The sequence below is a fragment of the Rhamphochromis sp. 'chilingali' genome (genome assembly GCF_963969265.1).
Source record: "Rhamphochromis sp. 'chilingali' genome assembly, chromosome: 7".
Classification (NCBI taxonomy): Eukaryota; Metazoa; Chordata; class Actinopteri; order Cichliformes; family Cichlidae; genus Rhamphochromis; species Rhamphochromis sp. 'chilingali'.
Window position 1 is genome coordinate 41,356,112 of NC_137934.1, and position 19,610 is coordinate 41,375,721.

General features: G+C 43.3%; 1 protein-coding gene across 1 annotated transcript; it reads right to left on the reverse strand.

Annotated features, from left to right (window-relative positions):
• Positions 1-197: 197 nt before the first annotated feature.
• LOC308399746 (cytidine monophosphate-N-acetylneuraminic acid hydroxylase-like) lies at positions 198-19,096 on the reverse strand. The gene is made up of 14 exons (XM_080887180.1): positions 18,865-19,096; positions 18,695-18,786; positions 15,222-15,331; positions 14,798-14,988; positions 13,983-14,063; positions 13,827-13,893; positions 13,604-13,685; positions 13,388-13,525; positions 13,056-13,191; positions 3,425-3,568; positions 2,850-3,024; positions 1,461-1,577; positions 1,172-1,287; positions 198-663 (listed from the first exon to the last, which is right to left on the reverse strand). Exons 1-14 carry the CDS (start codon positions 19,068-19,070, stop codon positions 525-527), a joined length of 1,794 nt encoding a protein of 597 aa, XP_080743306.1. The 5' UTR covers positions 19,071-19,096; the 3' UTR covers positions 198-524.
• Between the last annotated feature and the right edge of the window lie 514 nt (positions 19,097-19,610).

The following is a 19,610-nucleotide window of genomic DNA, read 5'->3' on the forward strand; positions in this document are numbered from 1 at the left end:
AATAAATTTCTCCTCAAAATGCAACACTTGCACTTGCAAATTTTTTTTTACGTGCGCTCAGAATAGTGGCACAAAAATAACACCATAGCTTAGTAGCCATCCTTGTTTCTTGTATTCATGCAACTGATGTGCTTCCTATTTTTCAGAAGTTATTGAATCAGCATGTTCTGTTGTTCAGGTGAGTACACACATTAATAGCAAAATAGATGTCATTTTTATTACCATCAATTACATAGCATTGTTAAGGTAAAAACATAGATTTATACTTCACAGAAATTGATTGTAAACAGTTTTCCTGATCTGAAAGATGATTAAATGTGCAAAATCAGTGTTTTGTCTATTAAAGACTGATGACCCTGAGCTGAGTTCCTTACCTGACAGCCACCTGATTGATTACTTTGCTATCTCATTAATGTAAAGCGGTGACCTAGGCCCAATTGGAACTGCATAGTTAATATGCATTACATCAAATCAGGAAATCAGTAACTGGATCTTTACAAATCCAGAATCAAACCAGAATCAATTCATGACAGGGCACAGTTATTTCCCATCGTTGTATCACTGAGAGGTATGGTCGACTCATCGATGGTGAAGACCTGTTTTCGGAACTGTTCCCAGTCTGGCCTGCAAAGTGGCAGCTCTGCTTGGAAGTGCTTCCAGAACCTAGAGGCCAAGACGAGGTGATTAAAGTTCATACATTCACAGTAGCACAGTGTCCCTGTGGATGCAGCCTAAGTTACTGTTCTTTAGCTGTAACTGACACGGACCCTAAATACATCACATGCAGGTAATTATGAAGTTAGTCAAAAAAGAGCAGAATCAAGGATTTCCCATTTACAACATTACATGGTTGTGATAGCTAAGCTAAGAGTTATTAGGCTTGAAAATGGCAATGAATATTCTTAACAAAATAAACATGCTGTAACAACATGTGTGTCTGAGTGCTCCTCCTACATAAAGTAAAATACATCAAAATTATATTTTGCTAAATAGTATTGTGTATTTTGATCTGTGTGTATAATCAGATATGTGTATGTATGTGTGTAAATAAATCTGTGTGTATAGATATTTATCAATTCTTCATGTTTAGCTCAAAAACACTGAAAGTGCAGCATAGTTATTCGAACAATTTACAGCATGACAAAGAATCCGTGAGATTAAATGTCTGTACTTGTGGTGGTAGATGTCTGGGTCTCGGCTGACGCGGTTCTGAAAGCCGATGTACAGGTCGTCCCACAGACAGCCGTGCAGCACCACGTACCTCATCACTCCAATCCTGTTTTTAATCTTAGATTAAACGAAGCAGCATGAGCATAACAGCATGTAAATAAAGTATCCAGGCAGAACAGGAGTTTTTCAGATGTTAGATGACAGACGTGATCATTTCCTCACGATTCGTTGGGAGTCAGGAGGAAATCACTATTATTCACATCCTGTTATCTGTTTGTTTAGGGACTCACCTCCAAGTAGGCGTGCTCTCTGTCAGGTCTCTTTGTGGGGAACGATAGATCCAGAAAGTCCACCAGATAGTCATAACCGTCAGTGATGCATTCAAACTCGTCGTCTGTTTCAATGACCTACACGGAGACACACTCTGAGTGAGACAGCAATGCAAAAGAAAAACGAGTGAGAGAAGGAGATCGTTAACAGCTAGAAGGAAGCGAGGTGGTGATGAGGGATCAGAGCAGAGAGCTAGTTGTTTGTTTTTAGATTTCATCATTGCAGGATGTTACCTGCACGCGTATTATCAGCTTCTGCTCAGGTACTACAGAGGCTGCTGTAGCATGAGGGAAAGGGATTATCAAAAAACATATAAAATAAAATTTCTGCTCAGGTGTAAAAAAAACACGTATTTATTGCTTTAAAACACTGGAAGCCCGTCTCTATCATAGCATAGTTACAAGGAAGCTTAGCCTGAAAACGTCTCAGTTCTTTTGATTTTTGTTGAACTTCTACATTTTTCATTGGGTTTTATGGTTTACAAGGTTAACGGAAAGTAAAATGATGCACACATCACTACTATGTGCATGAAAAAAAAGATTTCATTCATAATCACACTGCTCACTGCTTGGTGGACAAGTTCAGCACGGAAGATCTTTAGTCATACATCTGTCTGCTTCCCAGGTTTTTGGGGCTAATCTCAGCTTCACGTCACTGTCACAGCCTGATTGTGACATCACTGGTCTAGTCCAATCGTCTTTTTTAAGGCCAATCATCCTCCAATCCGCGTACTTTAAATCTCATCTGTTATTTCCCTTGCAGTCGCCTTCATGCAACCCACCTCCTCCCCATCTCAGCCTCTCCCATATTACTCAAGCTCCATCCAAACCTCCACCCAGACTCCCGGGGTGGTCCTGCCCTAATCCCTGTCACTGCTGGGATTACGTTCTGCTGCGATGGGCCCTCAGACTATGATGGCAAAATATCTTAATTGAATTCTGTACATTGATGAATCATGCTCAGTTCTTTCTAATGATCTCTCCTTATTGAACATCCATCTTATTGTCCAGCTCTTGTTGGCTTTCACGGGCCAGGAGGCAGGGCACATTCTGAGCGGGTTGTCGGTCCAATCTCAAGACGCACAATAGTTTTTATTTTGTTTTTTCTTAATGCTTTCCCCCAACCATATTAAAAAATGGACAAAGTAAATATTTTTACAGTCCTTTTTTGCAGGCTCGTGTGTTTTATTTGGTTTCTGGAAGCAGTAAGCAGAGAAATGCTCTTAGGTAGGAAAAGTCACGAGAACACAGTAAATGCAGACAAAGGTCAGATGTTGAGTGCAGAACAGTTCTTGACAAAAAAAAAAAAAAAAAAAAAAGAGTCAAACAGCTCTGCAGGAGAACATTTACCCGCACAACAAGGTTGTAGTTTTGAAAGCCAGCCCACGTGTAATAAAACTGGATCCAGCTCTGATGTTTAAATATGTCCGACTTGATGGCACTGTTCAGCTCATTCACATACAAGTCGAACTCCCAGCTGTCCTTGTAGAGTTTTGCACTGGCTGGTGGATTGATGATGGCCTCACTATGGGTGGTCATAGCAAACACATGTCAGCAGATAACATGGACATGCAGTCAGATCAGATGTTCTGATTGACATGAGCTAATTGAGCAGCTGTAGCTTGTTGTAACTCAGTAAGAATAAAAGTCATTTTATACAGTTACTGCACACATACAAACTATATAAAGATGAAAAAGACAGGCTGAAGCTACTGTCCAAAGCTTTTGAATTTTACATTGGCAGTGCAGACGGTGAGGATTTTTTCCCATCAGACTAATCTGTTTATTCACTGGCCTTTCAGCTACTGACATTACTGTTTAAGTGTCTGTGGTTTATGTAGTTGTATTACACAGATGGAATAAGAGTCTCTTTTCCACAGTGGCAAAGAATGGCAAACACAGATAAACATGTGAGCTGTTCCAACCTGCTGGTGGGGTCTCTCAGAGCGAGGCCCAGGTCCAGCACAGCACCTGGCTGCGGTGTCCAAGTCTTGATTGCTGGTGCCAGCTTATTAATGACTGCATTGAGGTCCTCTGCACTGTTTTTGATATTAGTATCCTTTATGTATCTACACCCAACACACAGTACAAACAGACAGAGAAGTAAAAGGACACATAAAGAACAAGTTAGGTCTCATGTTTGTTTAAATGCTACATCTGTAACTTAACAGTCATTAGCAGTCCCGTCACTGTCCAAAGTTTGGGCCACGACTGTGTCGTACAACCCTGTTTGCAGAAGAGTTGGGATGCTGTGTATGATGTAAATAATACTAGAATCTCAAAATCATGTTAATCTTATCCTTATTTATTAACATCACAAATGTATTGTGTAGAATAAGGAGGGGATGTTTTTCTCATTATCATTTAATATTTTAATATGGCATTATTAGTTCATTAGAAGTATATAACCAGCTTTGTATTAAGCATAAATTGAAGTTTTTGACCTTACATTATTCTTTGCATTACAGTGATGGTGATAACTTTAGTTTGATCTTTCCTTGCAGGTACCAGAATAATAACATGATTTTCCATTGCAGATGTAACCCTGATCATTCCATACACATTGCAGTTTGTTGCTTTTTCTAGAGTTGTGCTCAAGGTAATTAAAGGTTAAAAGCTACAGCCAGCGCGAGTCTGGCTGATCTATGGAGGGCAAAGGCTTTGAGCTTGGAAGGCCGCACGCGCTTACACAGCACTTATAAGATGTTATTCTTGGTGATTTTGTGCTTAGTCATGTTTTAATATGTTTTAAGTAGAAGTAGCTGATCCAGCAATATTCATTTAATATTATAGACTTGATTTAGAGCAATACACACTGATGGTCTTAACAAATGAAAGAGTCCTTGTAGCTGCCATGTTGTGTCTTAGCAGGGTACAGACGGTTCCAGGAGACGGGGGCAGTCAGCGTCTGCCCTCGGGAAGGAGACAATGTTATTCTTTGTGTTAAATAAAATTGTCAACATTGATTGTATTACACCTGTCACTATGCATGAGGGGGCGTTCTAATACCCTGATTTCATAAAACTATGGTGATGTGTTTTTTGAGATGAGATCTGAGACTGTCTGCATACAGTGTCCATCTCCCACGTGTGTGTGTGATCATTAAATCATCGTTTGACTCAACCCGACCGGACCAGTGTTGTTATTGTGGGTTTTTCCTCTGGTGTCCATCCCCAATATTTTGAACCTTAACATTTTGGGGGCTCGTCCTGTGGTATTGGGGTGGAAGTGTGAGGTGTGGACGGTCTGAGGTGGTCGAGCGGACAGGCACGGACCAGGGATCTGATGTGAGTGAGCTTCCCGGGTGCATCTAAAAGGTAAGGCACTGCCTGTTGAGTTGATTCCCAAATTGTGCCAAATTGGGCTGCATTAAATTAAAAGCCTACTCACTGACGTTGCTGGTGGGTGTCTGTTTTGATTTTGATGAGAATCACCGTGTGTTATGCAGTTAAAGTTGTTTAAGAGTATTTAATGAAGTTGAAGAAATATGAAAGTAATAATGTTGGGTTTGAGTCCCTGGATATTGAGCTGAAGGCTCAGGTAGTTTGGTAGGGAAATTAGGACAGAAACTGTTCCCAGAAGTAACAGAGACTGGTTAATAGTTTTACAAATTAGGACAGAAACTGTTCCCAGAAGTAACAGAGACTGGTTAATAGTTTTACAAATTAGGACAGAAACTGTTCCCAGAAGTAACAGAGACTGGTTAATAGTTTTACAAATTAGGACAGAAACTGTTCCGAGAAGTAACAGAGACTGTTTGATTGATTACAAAAAAGTGAGACTGTCTTCGGTGAGACCCGTTATTTTAAATTTGTCGAAATTTGTTAGGTGCTGAATCTGTCAGGCCTGTCAGTGGTTGTAAATATAAGACGTCTTTGTAATATAAAATAGAGTTTTGTCTGAGCTTTGTGTGAGACTCTGTGTGACGCGCAGCTGCTGCGCTGCGAGCTATTTTTAGACGGTGTGAACATGCAAATGAGCTGCATTTGCAAGGGAGGGAAACGGAGCTTTTCACTTCCTGCCCAGAGTGTGTGTGAGCCTTATAAGCAGAAGGCTTTTTATTGCTGAAAGTTTGTAAATATGCTGCTGGTTTTGATGTTATAACAATGTAAATAGTTTTTGATTTAAAAAGAGTGGTTTAAATAATTTTCAGACACACCTTGCAAATGTGCTTATAATGAGTTGGCACTCGGCCTTTGAAGGTCAGAAGCTTCATTCGGCGTGACTGTCCGGACTGATAAAGTGTAGTAAATGCCTTGAGTGCAGAGGGTTAAATGCAAACAAGCTTACACACACATAGGTTATGATCAGAATAGGTCCCTAGAAGGCAAGGGAAAATTGGGACAGTGTAAAACTGTGACCAAAGCAGAAAAAGCTGCAGGCACTCATTATAATTTGCAAGGTGGTTGCGTGAATTAGGCAGACTAACAGAAGGAGAGGAGCTTGCGATTGGTGATTTTCGCGCCATTTCTGCGCGGTGTATGCTCGGTGGTGGGCTCGCAGATGTAGAGGCCATAGCTCGCACAACTCGCTATGCAAATGATTTGCCTTATCATGAAGTGCAATGTGCTTTGTCTGACGCAGTCCGTGAAAAGTACCCAACCCCTAACACAGGAGCCATACCTAAAATAATTTGGGACCCCCAAAACACACCTAGAGAGTTTTTAGAAAAAGCCAGAGATCAGTGGTTGTTAGAAACAGGTACCCATCCGGGTAGAGAAGGTGAGCATCGGGCGTGGTTTCGCTCAGCGGTGCTGGCAGGGCTGCCAAACCAGGTCATGGAAGATCTACAGAAAAACCCAGATTTTGCCGTAGCAGATTCGGTGCAGTGGGAAAGACATGTCTCGCATCGTTTACAGCTGGAGCAGGACAGGGCGAACAAGCAGAAAAAAAGAGTTGGAGGAGGCACAAGCGTCTCTACTCAAACTACAGTTGGCGGAGGCCAGAAACAAAGCCTGCGAAAAGAAAAAAGAGGAAAAAGAAAAAACAGAAAAAATGATGATAGTTGCGACCCAGCCTGGTCCTGGGCCTGAATGGCCAGACAGTGGCCCGGGTCCCTGCACTAATGACGGATGGCCCGCCAATGCACCAAGGCAGAACCAACCCACAGGGAATTGGGGAACCGGTGGATCGTACAGAGGGCGTGGTGGCTCAGCGGAGGGAGTACTAAGAGCTCGTGACACGGGGAATCTCAGCGGTGTGCCTTGGAATGTCTGTTAGAGGTGTGGAGCAGAGGGTCATTGGAACAGAAATTGCCCAGAACGTCGTCAGAACTATAAAAGACGAAACGACCAATCCCAGGCACGTGGAGCTCCGAGAGCAAGAGATGGCTATAGGGGAGCATATCAGGCCCCAAACCCGAGTGCAGCACCAGCCGCGCAGTATCCAGTGGCTGACTGGAGGGAGGACCAGTACTGAAGGGACCCGGAGGGACCAAACAGCATGGGGATGGCAGATCCCATGCTGTCAATTACTGTAGAAGGGACAGAATTGCCCTTCTTAGTAGACACTGGAGCAACATATTCAACCTTGAGAGCAGCACCAGACAGTGCAAAGTTGTCCTGCCACACAGCGAACGTGGTGTGTATTTCCGGGATCCCAACAACTCTGCCAGTGACTGACCCAGCTTTGACAAAGCTGGGCAAGCAGACTTTGAAACACAACTATGTGGTGTCATCGCAAGCGCCAGTAAATCTCATGGGCAGGGACCTGCTCGTGAAGTTGGGCGCCACAATCACATGTTCAGCAGATGGATTATCTGTGACTCTGCCAGGGGGCCAGCATTTTCCGTGCCTGGGAACAAATTCAAAGACTCAATATCTGCTTCAAGACTGTGAAAGAGCAAAAGCCGATATCTACTGGGGGAGACTAGTGAAAGAGGATGTTCTGAGGCAATTTCAGCTGTGGAGACCCTGGATAATGAGCTTGGCAGTTTACTCCCCTCCGCGCGACCCTTACCACGTTACCCTGTTTTATGAGAATGACGACACTTATCGTGAATTATTTCAATCTGATCTTGAGGGTCAGACGTGGAATGTGCAAACACATGACATCTACATTGGACCAGAAGGTGTAGCCGCGGCTGTGAAATTAACTGATGAACAACTGCCTTGGTACAATGTGGAAGAAAATTCAACCCCTCACATTACATTGGCGGTCCACCAAGGTCATGGTGCAGGTGATCTAGGTCCAATGGTCAAGTGAGCACTGGACGACACAGGGTGGCAAAGAACCCAAATTCCTAACTTATCTTATGCTCCAAATTGTAAAACCTATCGCATAACTTGTGCCTGTGAGGGTACGGTGATTTTGGAACATAAAGAAATTTCAAAAACACATGGTGAGGAGTGTGTAGATCATCCTCACGCAGTTGCTGGACTGTCGAATCTGCCTGACAGTCTATGGTCAAAAGGGCCCACGGATGTTGGCCTAGCTAAGTGTCCTCCTGTCGTGTTCCAGCTGAAATCAAACACACCAATCAATAGACCACAGTATAAACACAAACCTGAAGCAGAGGAAGGAATTACAGAAACAATAGAAGGCCTGCTAAGGGCCGGGGTGTTAGAGCCCTCTCACTCACTGTGGAACACACCAATTCTACCAGTGGAGAAACATGGAACAGGAAAATAGAGCATGACACATGACTTGAGAGCCATTAATGAAATATTACTCTCTACTACTGCACCGGTACCAAATCCGTACAAAGGTTTATCAGCTATCACATGTGACCAAAAGTGGTTCACGTGTATTGACCTGGCAAATGCATTCTTTTGTCTTCCTCTGCATGAGTCATTCAGAGATATTTTTTTCATTCACATACAGAGGCCAACAACTCAGATACACACGGTTGCCACAAGGCTTTGCACTTTCTCCAGGTATTTTCAATAAGGTGCTTAAAGAAGCCCTGTCGTCATGTAATTTGCCTGATGATTATACATTAATACAATATGTTGATGATCTTCTCATTGCAGCCCCGTCAGCAGCGGATTGTACAGCGGCGTCGTTCGTTGTGTTGAATAGGTTGGCGGAATGCGGCTTTAAAGTAAGTAAAGACAAGCTGCAGTTAGTTCGCCCTGAAATGACCTTTTTGGGCCGGGTAATCGCACACAAATTAGTGGGTTTGATGAACACACACAGAGACCAAATTCTGACACACCCAAAACCGCGAACTGTGAGAGAAATGCTTTCTTTTCTTGGTTTAACAGGTTACAGCAGGCAGTTCATTCCGGATTATGCAGGTAAAACTGCCCCTTTAAGGGGCCTAATGAAGCAAGTTGGTGTTCGAAACTTTAAGGCTGAGTTGCCTTGGACGCCTGAAGCTGAAGCCGCATTTATTAGGGTGAAACAGGATTTGTCAAGGGCCTCAGATTTAGCCACACCCAATTATGATGAGCCATTCTATTTGGATGTTTCTGAAACATACTCAGTTGTAAATGGAGTGTTGTTTCAGAAAAAAGGGGGGGGGGGGGGGGTAGAGATGTGCTCATGTATGTAAGTGTAAAACTACATCCAACAGAAGCAAAGCACCCTACATGCACACAACATGCAGCAGGGGTCGCTAGAATTATCCAAAGAACAGCACATGTAGTGAGAGAACACCCACTAAAAATACTCACTACACATAGCATAGTGGCATACGTGAATTCACAAGCATTTTGTATGTCACTAGGGCACAAAAGAGACTGAGCAAAGTCTTAGAGGCCCCAAATTTGACATTTACACATGAAGGAATTAACATGGCAGATTTAATGGGTGTAGGGGAACCACAGGACAACCACAGGCCAAAAGAGCACAGATTGAGGAAAAGATTAGAGAGGACCTGAAGGCCGAACCCATACCGGGAGCTGAGGACTGGTTCACCGATGGATGTTGCCACCGAGACGAAGGAGGACTGAAAGCAGGGTATGCGGTGGTTTGCAGAGTAGAAGGAGATTATCAGGTCAGAGAGTCAGGAAGGATTGAGGGAAAGCAGTCGGCCCAGAGAGCTGAAGTGATAGCCTTAGTTCGAGCTTTGAGACTAGCCAAGAACAGGAGAGTGAACATCTACACCAATTCGGCAGAGAGGAAACCAGAGAGCAGACGAAGCCGCGAAGGAGGCCGCAGGCTACAAAGGACGGAGACAAATGATACAGGTAACTCCAGAAGAGGAGATATCTGTTGATCTGATTGAGGAAGTCAAACAGGCCCAGGAGGAGGCATCCCCAGAGGAAAAGGGGGTGTGGAAAAACAAAGGAGCCTGGCAGGATGGACATTTGTGGAGGGGGCCAGACGGGCGCCCCGTGCTGACAGCCAAAATGGCAGAACAGAAGGTGGATGAAGCCCACGGACTCGCCCACGTGGGGAGAGCCCAGATGGAAAGAAATTTGTGTCATTGGTGGCATCCTGAGCTGCGAGGAATGATAAGAGAGAAGGCCAGGATGAGCTTAATCTGTGGGGCACACAATCCTAAGCCAGCAGTAAAACCGGAAGTGGGTTTTACACGATATGAGCTGCAAACCGGGAGACAGTTTCCGGCACCTTGGACGGTGGGCTCGGTTGAACGGGACAAAAAGGGGAACCGGTCCCACGCAGACTACTGGAACGAGTTAAAGGCGCTTGTGTCCAGTTTCACAAAACAGGCGGCTGGTGAAGGGCCCACAGGAGAAGGAGAGGTCCCAGACGCGAAAACAGTGTGGCTGAGAGTCATCAAACGAAAGTGGAAGGAGCCCCGCTGGACTGGTCCATATGAGGTATCGGCTCGGACGGCGACAGCGGTCCAACTGAAGGGGAAAGGCGACACCTGGTATCACTGGACGCAGTGCGCAGCCGCGCACGAGGGCTTGGTGGGGAAGGATCAATCTCCACCCAACACAGGTGAAATTGAGCGGCAGAATAAACCCTCACACCTGTGCAACGGGCCGACCGGTGGTCTACCCGGAAGGTCGAAGAAAGAAGAGCAGTCAAGGAGGAGATCGCCGCGCCAACGAAAAGGAGCGGTACCACACTGAACACCTAGAACAAGAGAGAGGCTCTGATAAAGGGCTTTGAACTTTTTACTACACCATAACATTCACATACCACCATGCCATCACAACAATTAGACACTGGTGATGAAAGAAGAGTTTCAAAAGCCATCACAATGTTCAAAATTATTATGAGTTTGATGTCAACTATGTTGCTAATCATGGCTATTTGTTTTTTGATTTGTTTGTTGCAGACCGACCCGGGAAACCAGTCTGAGCACGGAGGCCATGCCAGTCCGGCGTTGTTTGATACACCAATTACATCTCGCGTGATCTATAGTGATTTAAAGCTGCGGGCAAGAGTGAAGCGCGAGGTCTCTGGTAAAAAGGATGAGTGTCTCAGCACATATGGTGGTTTAGAATTAGATTATGTTATTGGCCCCACAATTTCTTTTATGTTTGATCTGTGTGATGTTGTTAATTGTAGGGACGTCGGCAGTGCCTGGAGGGGATATAATGTGTGGCTCTGTTGGGATTATTCAGTGAGTACGCACTGCGAGAGGGGAAATCGTCCATATGACAGCTGGTGCCGTAATTGGGACCAGGTAAGGGGTTACACTGGGCAAAATTGGGAACCGTTAGAACTAGGATCAGAAAACGGGCTTAAACTACAGAGGGATTTCAGCCCCTCTGGAAACGCGTTAACCTTATCATTGGGGAATTGGCATCGCAAACAATCTATGTATTTGGTTCTGGGGGTGGAAATAGCGGGGGTTGATCCAAAAGGGTTAAGAACGCAAGAACGTAGATAGGATCAATTATGTTCACTATAATGTACTGAGGCTCTCTAACCTCACCAGAGACGGCATGGAGGGGTTGGCGGAGCAGGTGGGTCCGACCTCGTTAATGGGAGTGCAGAATAGAATGGCCCTTGGTATGTCGTTAGCGGAAAAAAAGGGGGCGTTTGTCCTATATTGGCCGATCAGTGTTGTAATTTTATTCCAAACAAGACTGCTCCAAATGTGTCGGTAACCAAGGCTCTGAAGGGCCTAAAGAGCCTTTCTGAAACTATGCATGATCACTCCGGTGTTGATAGTCCGTTGGAAGGCTGGCTGACCTGAGTGTTCGGACGGTGGAAGGGGGTTATCGCTTCGGTCATGTTTTCTTTGTCTGTTGTGGTGGGTATTATGGTTATTTGTTGTTGTCTCATCCCTTGTGCCAGAAGAATGTTCAAAAGTATGTCTGTGAGGACAGTGGACCCTGGAGTCCTTACTCCAATGTCCATGATGCCAATGATGCATGTAGAACTGAATGTGTAGGCCAAGGAGGGACACAACTGTTTGTGACCTCTGGATTCTCCAGAGGTCAACAGAGGGAATTGTAGAATAAGGAGGGGATGTTTTTCTCATTATCATTTAATATTTTAATATGGCATTATTAGTTCATTAGAAGTATATAACCAGCTTTGCATTAAGCATAAATTGAAGTTTTTGACCTTACATTATTCTTTGCATTACAGTGATGGTGATAACTTTAGTTTGATCTTTCCTTGCAGGTACCAGAATAATAACATGATTTTCCATTGCAGATGTAACCCTGATCATTCCATACACATTGCAGTTTGTTGCTTATTCTAGAGTTGTGCTCAAGGTAATTAAAGGTTAAAAGCTACAGCCAGCGCGAGTCTGGCTGATCTATGGAGGGCAAAGGCTTTGAGCTTGGAAGGCCGCACGCGCTTACACAGCACTTATAAGATGTTATTCTTGGTGATTTTGTGCTTAGTCATGTTTTAATATGTTTTAAGTAGAAGTAGCTGATCCAGCAATATTCATTTAATATTATAGACTTGATTTAGAGCAATACACACTGATGGTCTTAACAAATGAAAGAGTCCTTGTAGCTGCCATGTTGTGTCTTAGCAGGGTACAGACGGTTCCAGGAGACGGGGGCAGTCAGCGTCTGCCCTCGGGAAGGAGACAATGTTATTCTTTGTGTTAAATAAAATTGTCAACATTGATTGTATTACACCTGTCACTATGCATGAGGGGGCGTTCTAATACCCTGATTTCATAAAACTATGGTGATGTGTTTTTTGAGATGAGATCTGAGACTGTCTGCATACAGTGTCCATCTCCCACGTGTGTGATCATTAAATCATCGTTTGACTCAACCCGACCGGACCAGTGTTGTTATTGTGGGTTTTTTCCTCTGGTGTCCATCCCCAATATTTTGAACCTTAACAATTGCATCAAACAGAGAATAAAACTTTAGTTTAAATGTTTTATGCTAACAACACGTTTCAAAAATGTTGGCGCAGTGGCAACAGGAGACTGGAAGAATGCTAAAACAATAAAACACCTGCTAAAACATTTTAAACGAATGATAAACTGAACTACTGTCAGTTAGAAACACAATTCAGTACAACAGGAGCAGCTCATGAAGGTGGAGTCGTGGTTGCAGAGATAGACTGTAGCTCATACAGATAAATAGGCACTAAATACAAAGAGGATCCCAGATATAGACTCTGTTTGATCAGTTATTGGATGGAGTTGCCCAGATGAACTACACATCAGCTTTGACCTTGGTGCTGTGCAAACCTCGTTACTAACTCTACCTGTCTGACGGATGAGCCTCCACAAAGTATCCAGCGAATGGGCAGTAGATCCTGGGCTGCAGGGACTTCGCCAGTGTAGCTTTGTAATTCAGCAGCTTCTTCCTCTCATTCTTGATAAACTCTGCCTTCCAGGAATCTGGAAACAAATCAACATTTGCTTCATCTCAGCAGTTTGGTGCACTTTGACACTGTTGATCACAACATGTGAGTTAAACAAGTCAGTTCCTACGTGGCTAAAAGAGCTACATGTGTCTGTCAAAAGACTGTAACTGAGACACTGCTGTGTGCGTGTGGAGCTAAACGCTAACTAAGCTAACCTAGCTCAGGCTCACCGCTGTATTTCCCTCCATAGAAGGTCATCGGGAATCCAGAAGCTCCTCCAGCGAAGTCGGTCATCATCACATCCACATGCTGTGGCAGCCTGCCGCCGTTTGGTCTGGTGCAGTCCACAGTGTTGAGGATCATGTGACCTGCAATCAAAACTGCGTTTTATATCCTAATCAGACTTATTTTCACAGCATCAGTAATAATATTATTTGAAATGACACCTTTGTAGTCAACAATGATGCAGGTGTCCATTTCAGGATGTACACCATCCATCAGGATCATGAACCTCAGGTGTTCATCAATCTGAGTGAGACAGGAAGAGCCATTTTACTTCATAATCATATTTCCCCCAAAATGAATTGAATTGAATCATTTTACAATTCAACATTTTCCAAACATGCTTATTGTAAATACTCTTGACCACATGATGGAGGTGTGACTTACATTTTGCCAAACACCAAAGGGAATGACTTTAATGTTGGTCAGCTTCACTTGGCTTTGCTTCAAATACCTGTCACAGCAGAAGAACAAACTCACTTTGTACCAGATTTATTTCCTCTGTAATTTATGGGGAAGATTGAGCTCCACGTCATTACTGACCAAAACACAGGCCTGGATGTGTCACCAACATATATGGGGACATCGGGCCTTCTTTCTGCCAAGACCTTCAGTGTGGGATAGCTACAAAGCAAACAACACGTCAGCACGCCACCGTGTCAACATGAACAGTATCCAAGGCTAAAAGTTAAACTCTTTGTAGATTCTGAAGTTTCTAACCAGAAAGAAACTTTTATTTAATATTCCAAAAACTGCTTTTGTTTCTTTTCTAGTCAGAAGTGACATTTACAGTGACTGTGTGGAGTCGTGAGCCACTCCTCTTTCTTCATATGGCTCTTCACAGAATGAGCTTGTTGTTAATTACAAACAATTACAGGAATACAAATCCTGTAATGTTAAAGGTTTGTTATCCTACAAAGTGGAACAAACTGGAAATGTATTTTTGAATCTCAGTGACAGTTGTAATTATATTCTATACTTTTCAATAGAACTATTTGCATGATTTTATTTGTCTTTGCTAATAATATTCTGTTACGTGCACAGTCACTTCTAAGGTTTTACATATCACAACATCATAAAGGAAGTAATCTGGTCTTGGTTTTATTATATATTTCTCCATCCTGAGTCGTTATTACAGTCCTGTATATGTGGAGTCCTTTTACAGCCTTTACTCTAAGAACATTTCCCCTCCCTTTGCCATGATGGTATACAGTGTGTGCTCCTGTCCAGATGAACCGAACAGCTGGAGCAGTTTGTAGATACCATACTGTGTTTTCTCTGAATTGTTTAGTTGCTTCAAATAAAATCAGCAGCAATATTTATTTGTATGTATATTTAGCAGCATTGGCAGAGCTTGCCTGAGGTGGTCTGAGTGCATATGGCTGATGTAGATGAGATCTGCACCACAAAGCCTGTCCAGAGCATCTGCTGGAGGCTCATGGAGAAGCCACCACCCTCTGGCAAACGCGGGACCCTTTAACCAGGGGTCGAACATGAACCTTCTCTCACCAAGCTGTAGCTCCATGCAGGCGTGGGTTAGGTAAGTCACCTGAGAGGAAGGTCAAAGAAAATGTCATCTTTGGAGACAGCTGATGCACTTTTCACTCTTCGTTCATTCACGATTGACAACATTTGAGATGATGATTATTATTACTACTTAGATCATTCAAGTTTTAGATAATTTTGCCAAACAGTTTCATAAGAGTAGCACAGTAGTATGCACGGTGTTGTCTGAAAAACTGGGGTTAAATATTTGTTATCTAAAGCGTAACATCAACGTACTTTGACTTCTCCCTCCTGGAGCTCCAGAGGCTCTCGAGGATCAACCATCCAGGGGTCAACAGGGCTCAGCTCCACCAACTGCAGCCCCCCATCATCCAACACTTCGACCTCTGCGAGTGCAACAACAAGCTCAGGTGTTGACCTCACATGGCATTTATATTATTATCATTCTGTTATTCTCGATGCTTTAAATAGAGCTATTCATACTACTACTACTACCCATAGTAGCAGTATGTAATACAAGCTTCACTGTAGCACCTTTTCCATGTTTCTTATTACTGAGTTACATCATTTAAGTAAGTTACTATTTTATATGATTCAATTAAACAACACGAGGTTTTACTATTAATCCATCCATCCATTCGCTTCCGCTTATCCTTTTCAGGGTCGCGGGGGGCGCTGGAGCCTATCCCAGCTGTCATAGGGCAAGAGGCGGAGGTACACCCTGGACAGGTCGCCAGTCTGTCGCAGGGCCAACACACAGGGACAAACAACCATTCACACTCACATTCACACCTAGTGACAATTTGGATTAATCAATTAACCTATCCCCACAAGCTGCATGTCTTTGGACGGTGGGAGGAAGCCGGAGTACCCGGAGGGAACCCACGCAGACACGGGGTGAACATGCAAACTCCACACAGAAAGACCCCGGCCTGATGGTGGAATTGAACTCAGGAATTTCTTGCTGTGCGGCAACAGTGCTAACCACCGTGCCACCGTGCTGCCCTTTTACTATTAATATTATTATTAATTATATTCTGCTTTATCTTCAAACTGGATCGTTTGTCTTGACAGTGTGTTCACTGCACCACTGTGCTACAAATAAGTGAAGCAGACAAATCTGTGCTGTACCGTGTGCACATGACGTTAGGAGCTGTTTAAGAACAGGTCCTCTGTGAGAGATTTATGAGATCGACTGCAGAGAAGAGAGCTGCACTGCAGGTGGTTAACACTGTGATGATGACGATGGGCAGATTGGATGATAGTGTATGTGCTGTGAGGAAGAGAGCACTGCTGACTCAGAGACTCCAAACCTGAGAGGAAGATTTCTGTTATCAATAAATGATGAAACTGAACTGTTTGATTCATTTTTTACCAAGTTTGAGAAAGGTGAGAGCAAACCAAACTTTGATTATATTAAACATTCATAAGCAGGTTTGTGTGAGAGAGCAGGAGTGTGGGTGAACCCATGGTCGTGTCCAAATTCATGGGCTGCATCCTCCTGAGGCCGCATTTGTAGACCGATTACGTCACAGCGCCGCGCCGAAGGCTGTCCAAATTCGTAGACTCCTCCGAATGCAGCCGACAAATGTGTCCTCCTTTTCCCCCGAATTTGAAGGATGGGTCGGGTGTGTCCTTCGTGGCCCACCATATCCCAGAATTCATAGCGTGGCCCAGCCAAACTCCAGTTTCCAACAATGGCGGCCGCTACTAAGTTTTAAAATTACTCATACTAATCTTTCTGGGTCACAAAATAAACTTTTAGCATATTTTCAGGCGAGAAAGTAGCTGTGTAAACATCAAATATCTGCTCGGTTTATCAAGATATCGCATATTTGCAAAAGTGCTTCCACGTTTTCGGTGACGTCTGTCACCCACCAGCTCGATAGCTGACCGGCCCAGAATTCATTGCACAGAACTTCATTCACGTAATGATGGCGGCACAAAAAGATAAACCGGGAGACGAATACACTTTTAAAAGTAAGTATATGAAAATCTGGTGGTACAAAAGTTACATTTTTATAGCGGTTATGTTGTTAGGGTTGTGAATTTGCATAGACTTGTAATATTTATTTAAACAATCTTCATAAAAAAGTGTCCGTAAACTAGCTTGTATGGTGGGTCCCGCGGTTTTTCATTGCCGCTTACATTTTTCCCAATCCACTTTTTTGTGATATGTTTATAGGCACCAAAGAGCAAACGGCAGACTTCATTAAAACTAGAGGAGAAAACGATCACCTCTTCACTGGGGTAAAAAATTCAGCGACTGTGGGATGGAGGCACACGAATAAATCAATTTACACATCATATTCATCTGAGTACGGTTTCAACAACCCTCATTCTGTACAGAACCTGTGATGTCCAGACGATATTCCTCTTGTGTTCTGCTGTGAAAACTTTTGGATTTAGGGATTATCAGTTGTCATGGTTTTCTCTCTTCTCTTATTTTTTTTGTGTGCGATCAGTAACAACTAGCCAGCTAACCCTAACTATTCTCGAGAAGATGGGCCTGCAAGGGAAAGTCACCCCCTTGCAGGCCAAAAAGAAGTGGGACAACTTAAAGAAAAGATACAAAGAATGTGTGCTGTCAAGAAGATAATTTAAGAATGAAATTTAATAAATGCACATTTACTAAAAGTTGTATTGTTTATATTTGTCTGTCATTTCTGATTTCCTCTGCCTTTAGGATTGCAAGTGTCCAGGGTCAGGTGAGGGAGTCAGTGCGAAGCACACTGCTGCTGCTTGGCCCTGGTTTGGCCTCATGGATGAGGTGATGGGACAGAGGCCTTCCATTAGGCCGCCTGTCCTTATTTCCTCTCTCCCCGAGGACACTCCAGGGCCAAGTACAGCAGTGGGTGACCAAAGCACACCATTGTTTTTCTTGTGACATTACCAATAAGTGTGATGTGTCACATGGCCCTCTTCCTATTGGAAAAACAAAAGTTGTATCCAAGATGGCCGACTTCTAAATGGCCACCATGGTCACCGCCCATCTGGGGAAGTTTGCCCCCTCACATATACTAATGTGCCACAAACAGGACTTTAATATCACCAACCATTCCCATGTTATTACGGTGTATCCATATAAATGGCCCACCCTGTACTTTACAGCAATTTATGCCGACTGTTGAATTCCTGGAAACCTGCACAGAAACGATAACTGCGCTGCTGGCTAATGTTTAACTGGGATTTAAAAGGATATATATATATTGTTTACTCAACCGCCACACTCTTAGATAATGCAAGTAAATGGAAGAGAGATACCTTTTTACACAGATTAATCAGAACAAGTGCAGTCACACAGCGATGTTGCTGAGTGCTGAGATGCATAGTGCTGGGCTAAGAGAGCTGTCCCTTTTAACAACTGGTTATATTTACTATTCTTTGAGGGGAAAAATGACCCTGCAGAGAAGAAAATTAGATTATCAAGTTTACACTCCACTCATGTGAAGCATGGAAAAATGTCTGTTGGAAAGAATTAGTTTGACATTGCTTCACAGTTATTGGCACAAATTGTCAAATTATTCATTAGAAGGGGCCCTCTGCCAATTTAGCATTAAAATTAAAAAAAGCACAGAAAGTAGTTGCTATTCTGACTGTTAGCGCCGACTGTGGCAAGAGCTATAGTTACAAGCTAACCACACATCCCATAATGCAGCTTTGTAGTTTGCATATTTAGATTTCAGATCCACATTGCAGGAAGTGGCATATCAATATACAGGAAAAGGCACTGTGCAGACAGAACTTACCGAGCTCATCCTGCAAGAAGCTGTCGGGCGGGTTCACATATTTCATTGTTGACACGTTTAATTTCCAGTTGTGTTTGGTGCATTTTACAGTCCTGAGGGAACAGAGAGTTCTGTCAGCTATAATCAAACGTCGACCACAGATAATCTCTGAAATCTGTTCCTGTTCTTACATTGCATCCAGGTCTTCAACGTCTTTGACGAACAGCCCACCTTGATGCTTGCACTGGTTTTTGCATGCTTTCAAGTCATTGTTGCTCTTAAATATGATGTAACATTTGCCGTCCTCTGGGCTTTTCTTGAAATTGACTCCTTCTTTGAGCGAGCCGACTGCTTCAGCATCCAATGACAACAACACCTTTGCTATTTGAGAGGCCATTGCACCTAAATGTTAAAAATCAAAAAGAAGAGTTTTAACTCACAGTATTTGATGCAAGCACAAAGGATCTTACAATAGCTTTGATTCAAATGACAGACTTCAGACACTGAAAAGGACGTTGCATTAATCCTTACATGCTGTTGGGGTCAAACTTGATAATTAAGTACAAGTAAAAAAGCCCAAATGTCATTATTCAGCCCAGATTTGATTACTTTTCCTAAAGTGACTCAAAAGCTGTACTCATGTGTAGCAGTAGTGTGGAGTAGTCTGCAAGTTTTGTACAGTGAGGCTGTTGGAGGACCAAGTTAACCTACATTTCTATTGAGATGGATTTTTAATCCACCCGTGAGGGTCAAATCAATGAAAATGGGTTGCTAGTATTACTCTGGTTGCTCGTATTACTCTGGTTGCTCGTATTAACTGACTAGTTATTTGTTTGTGAGTTTTCACAGTTTCAAAGGTGTCGTCCAAACTGACCTGGTTTCTGGTAATGTTAACCTTTACCTGACCTTCAGCTGCTTCTTTATGGCAACTACATCT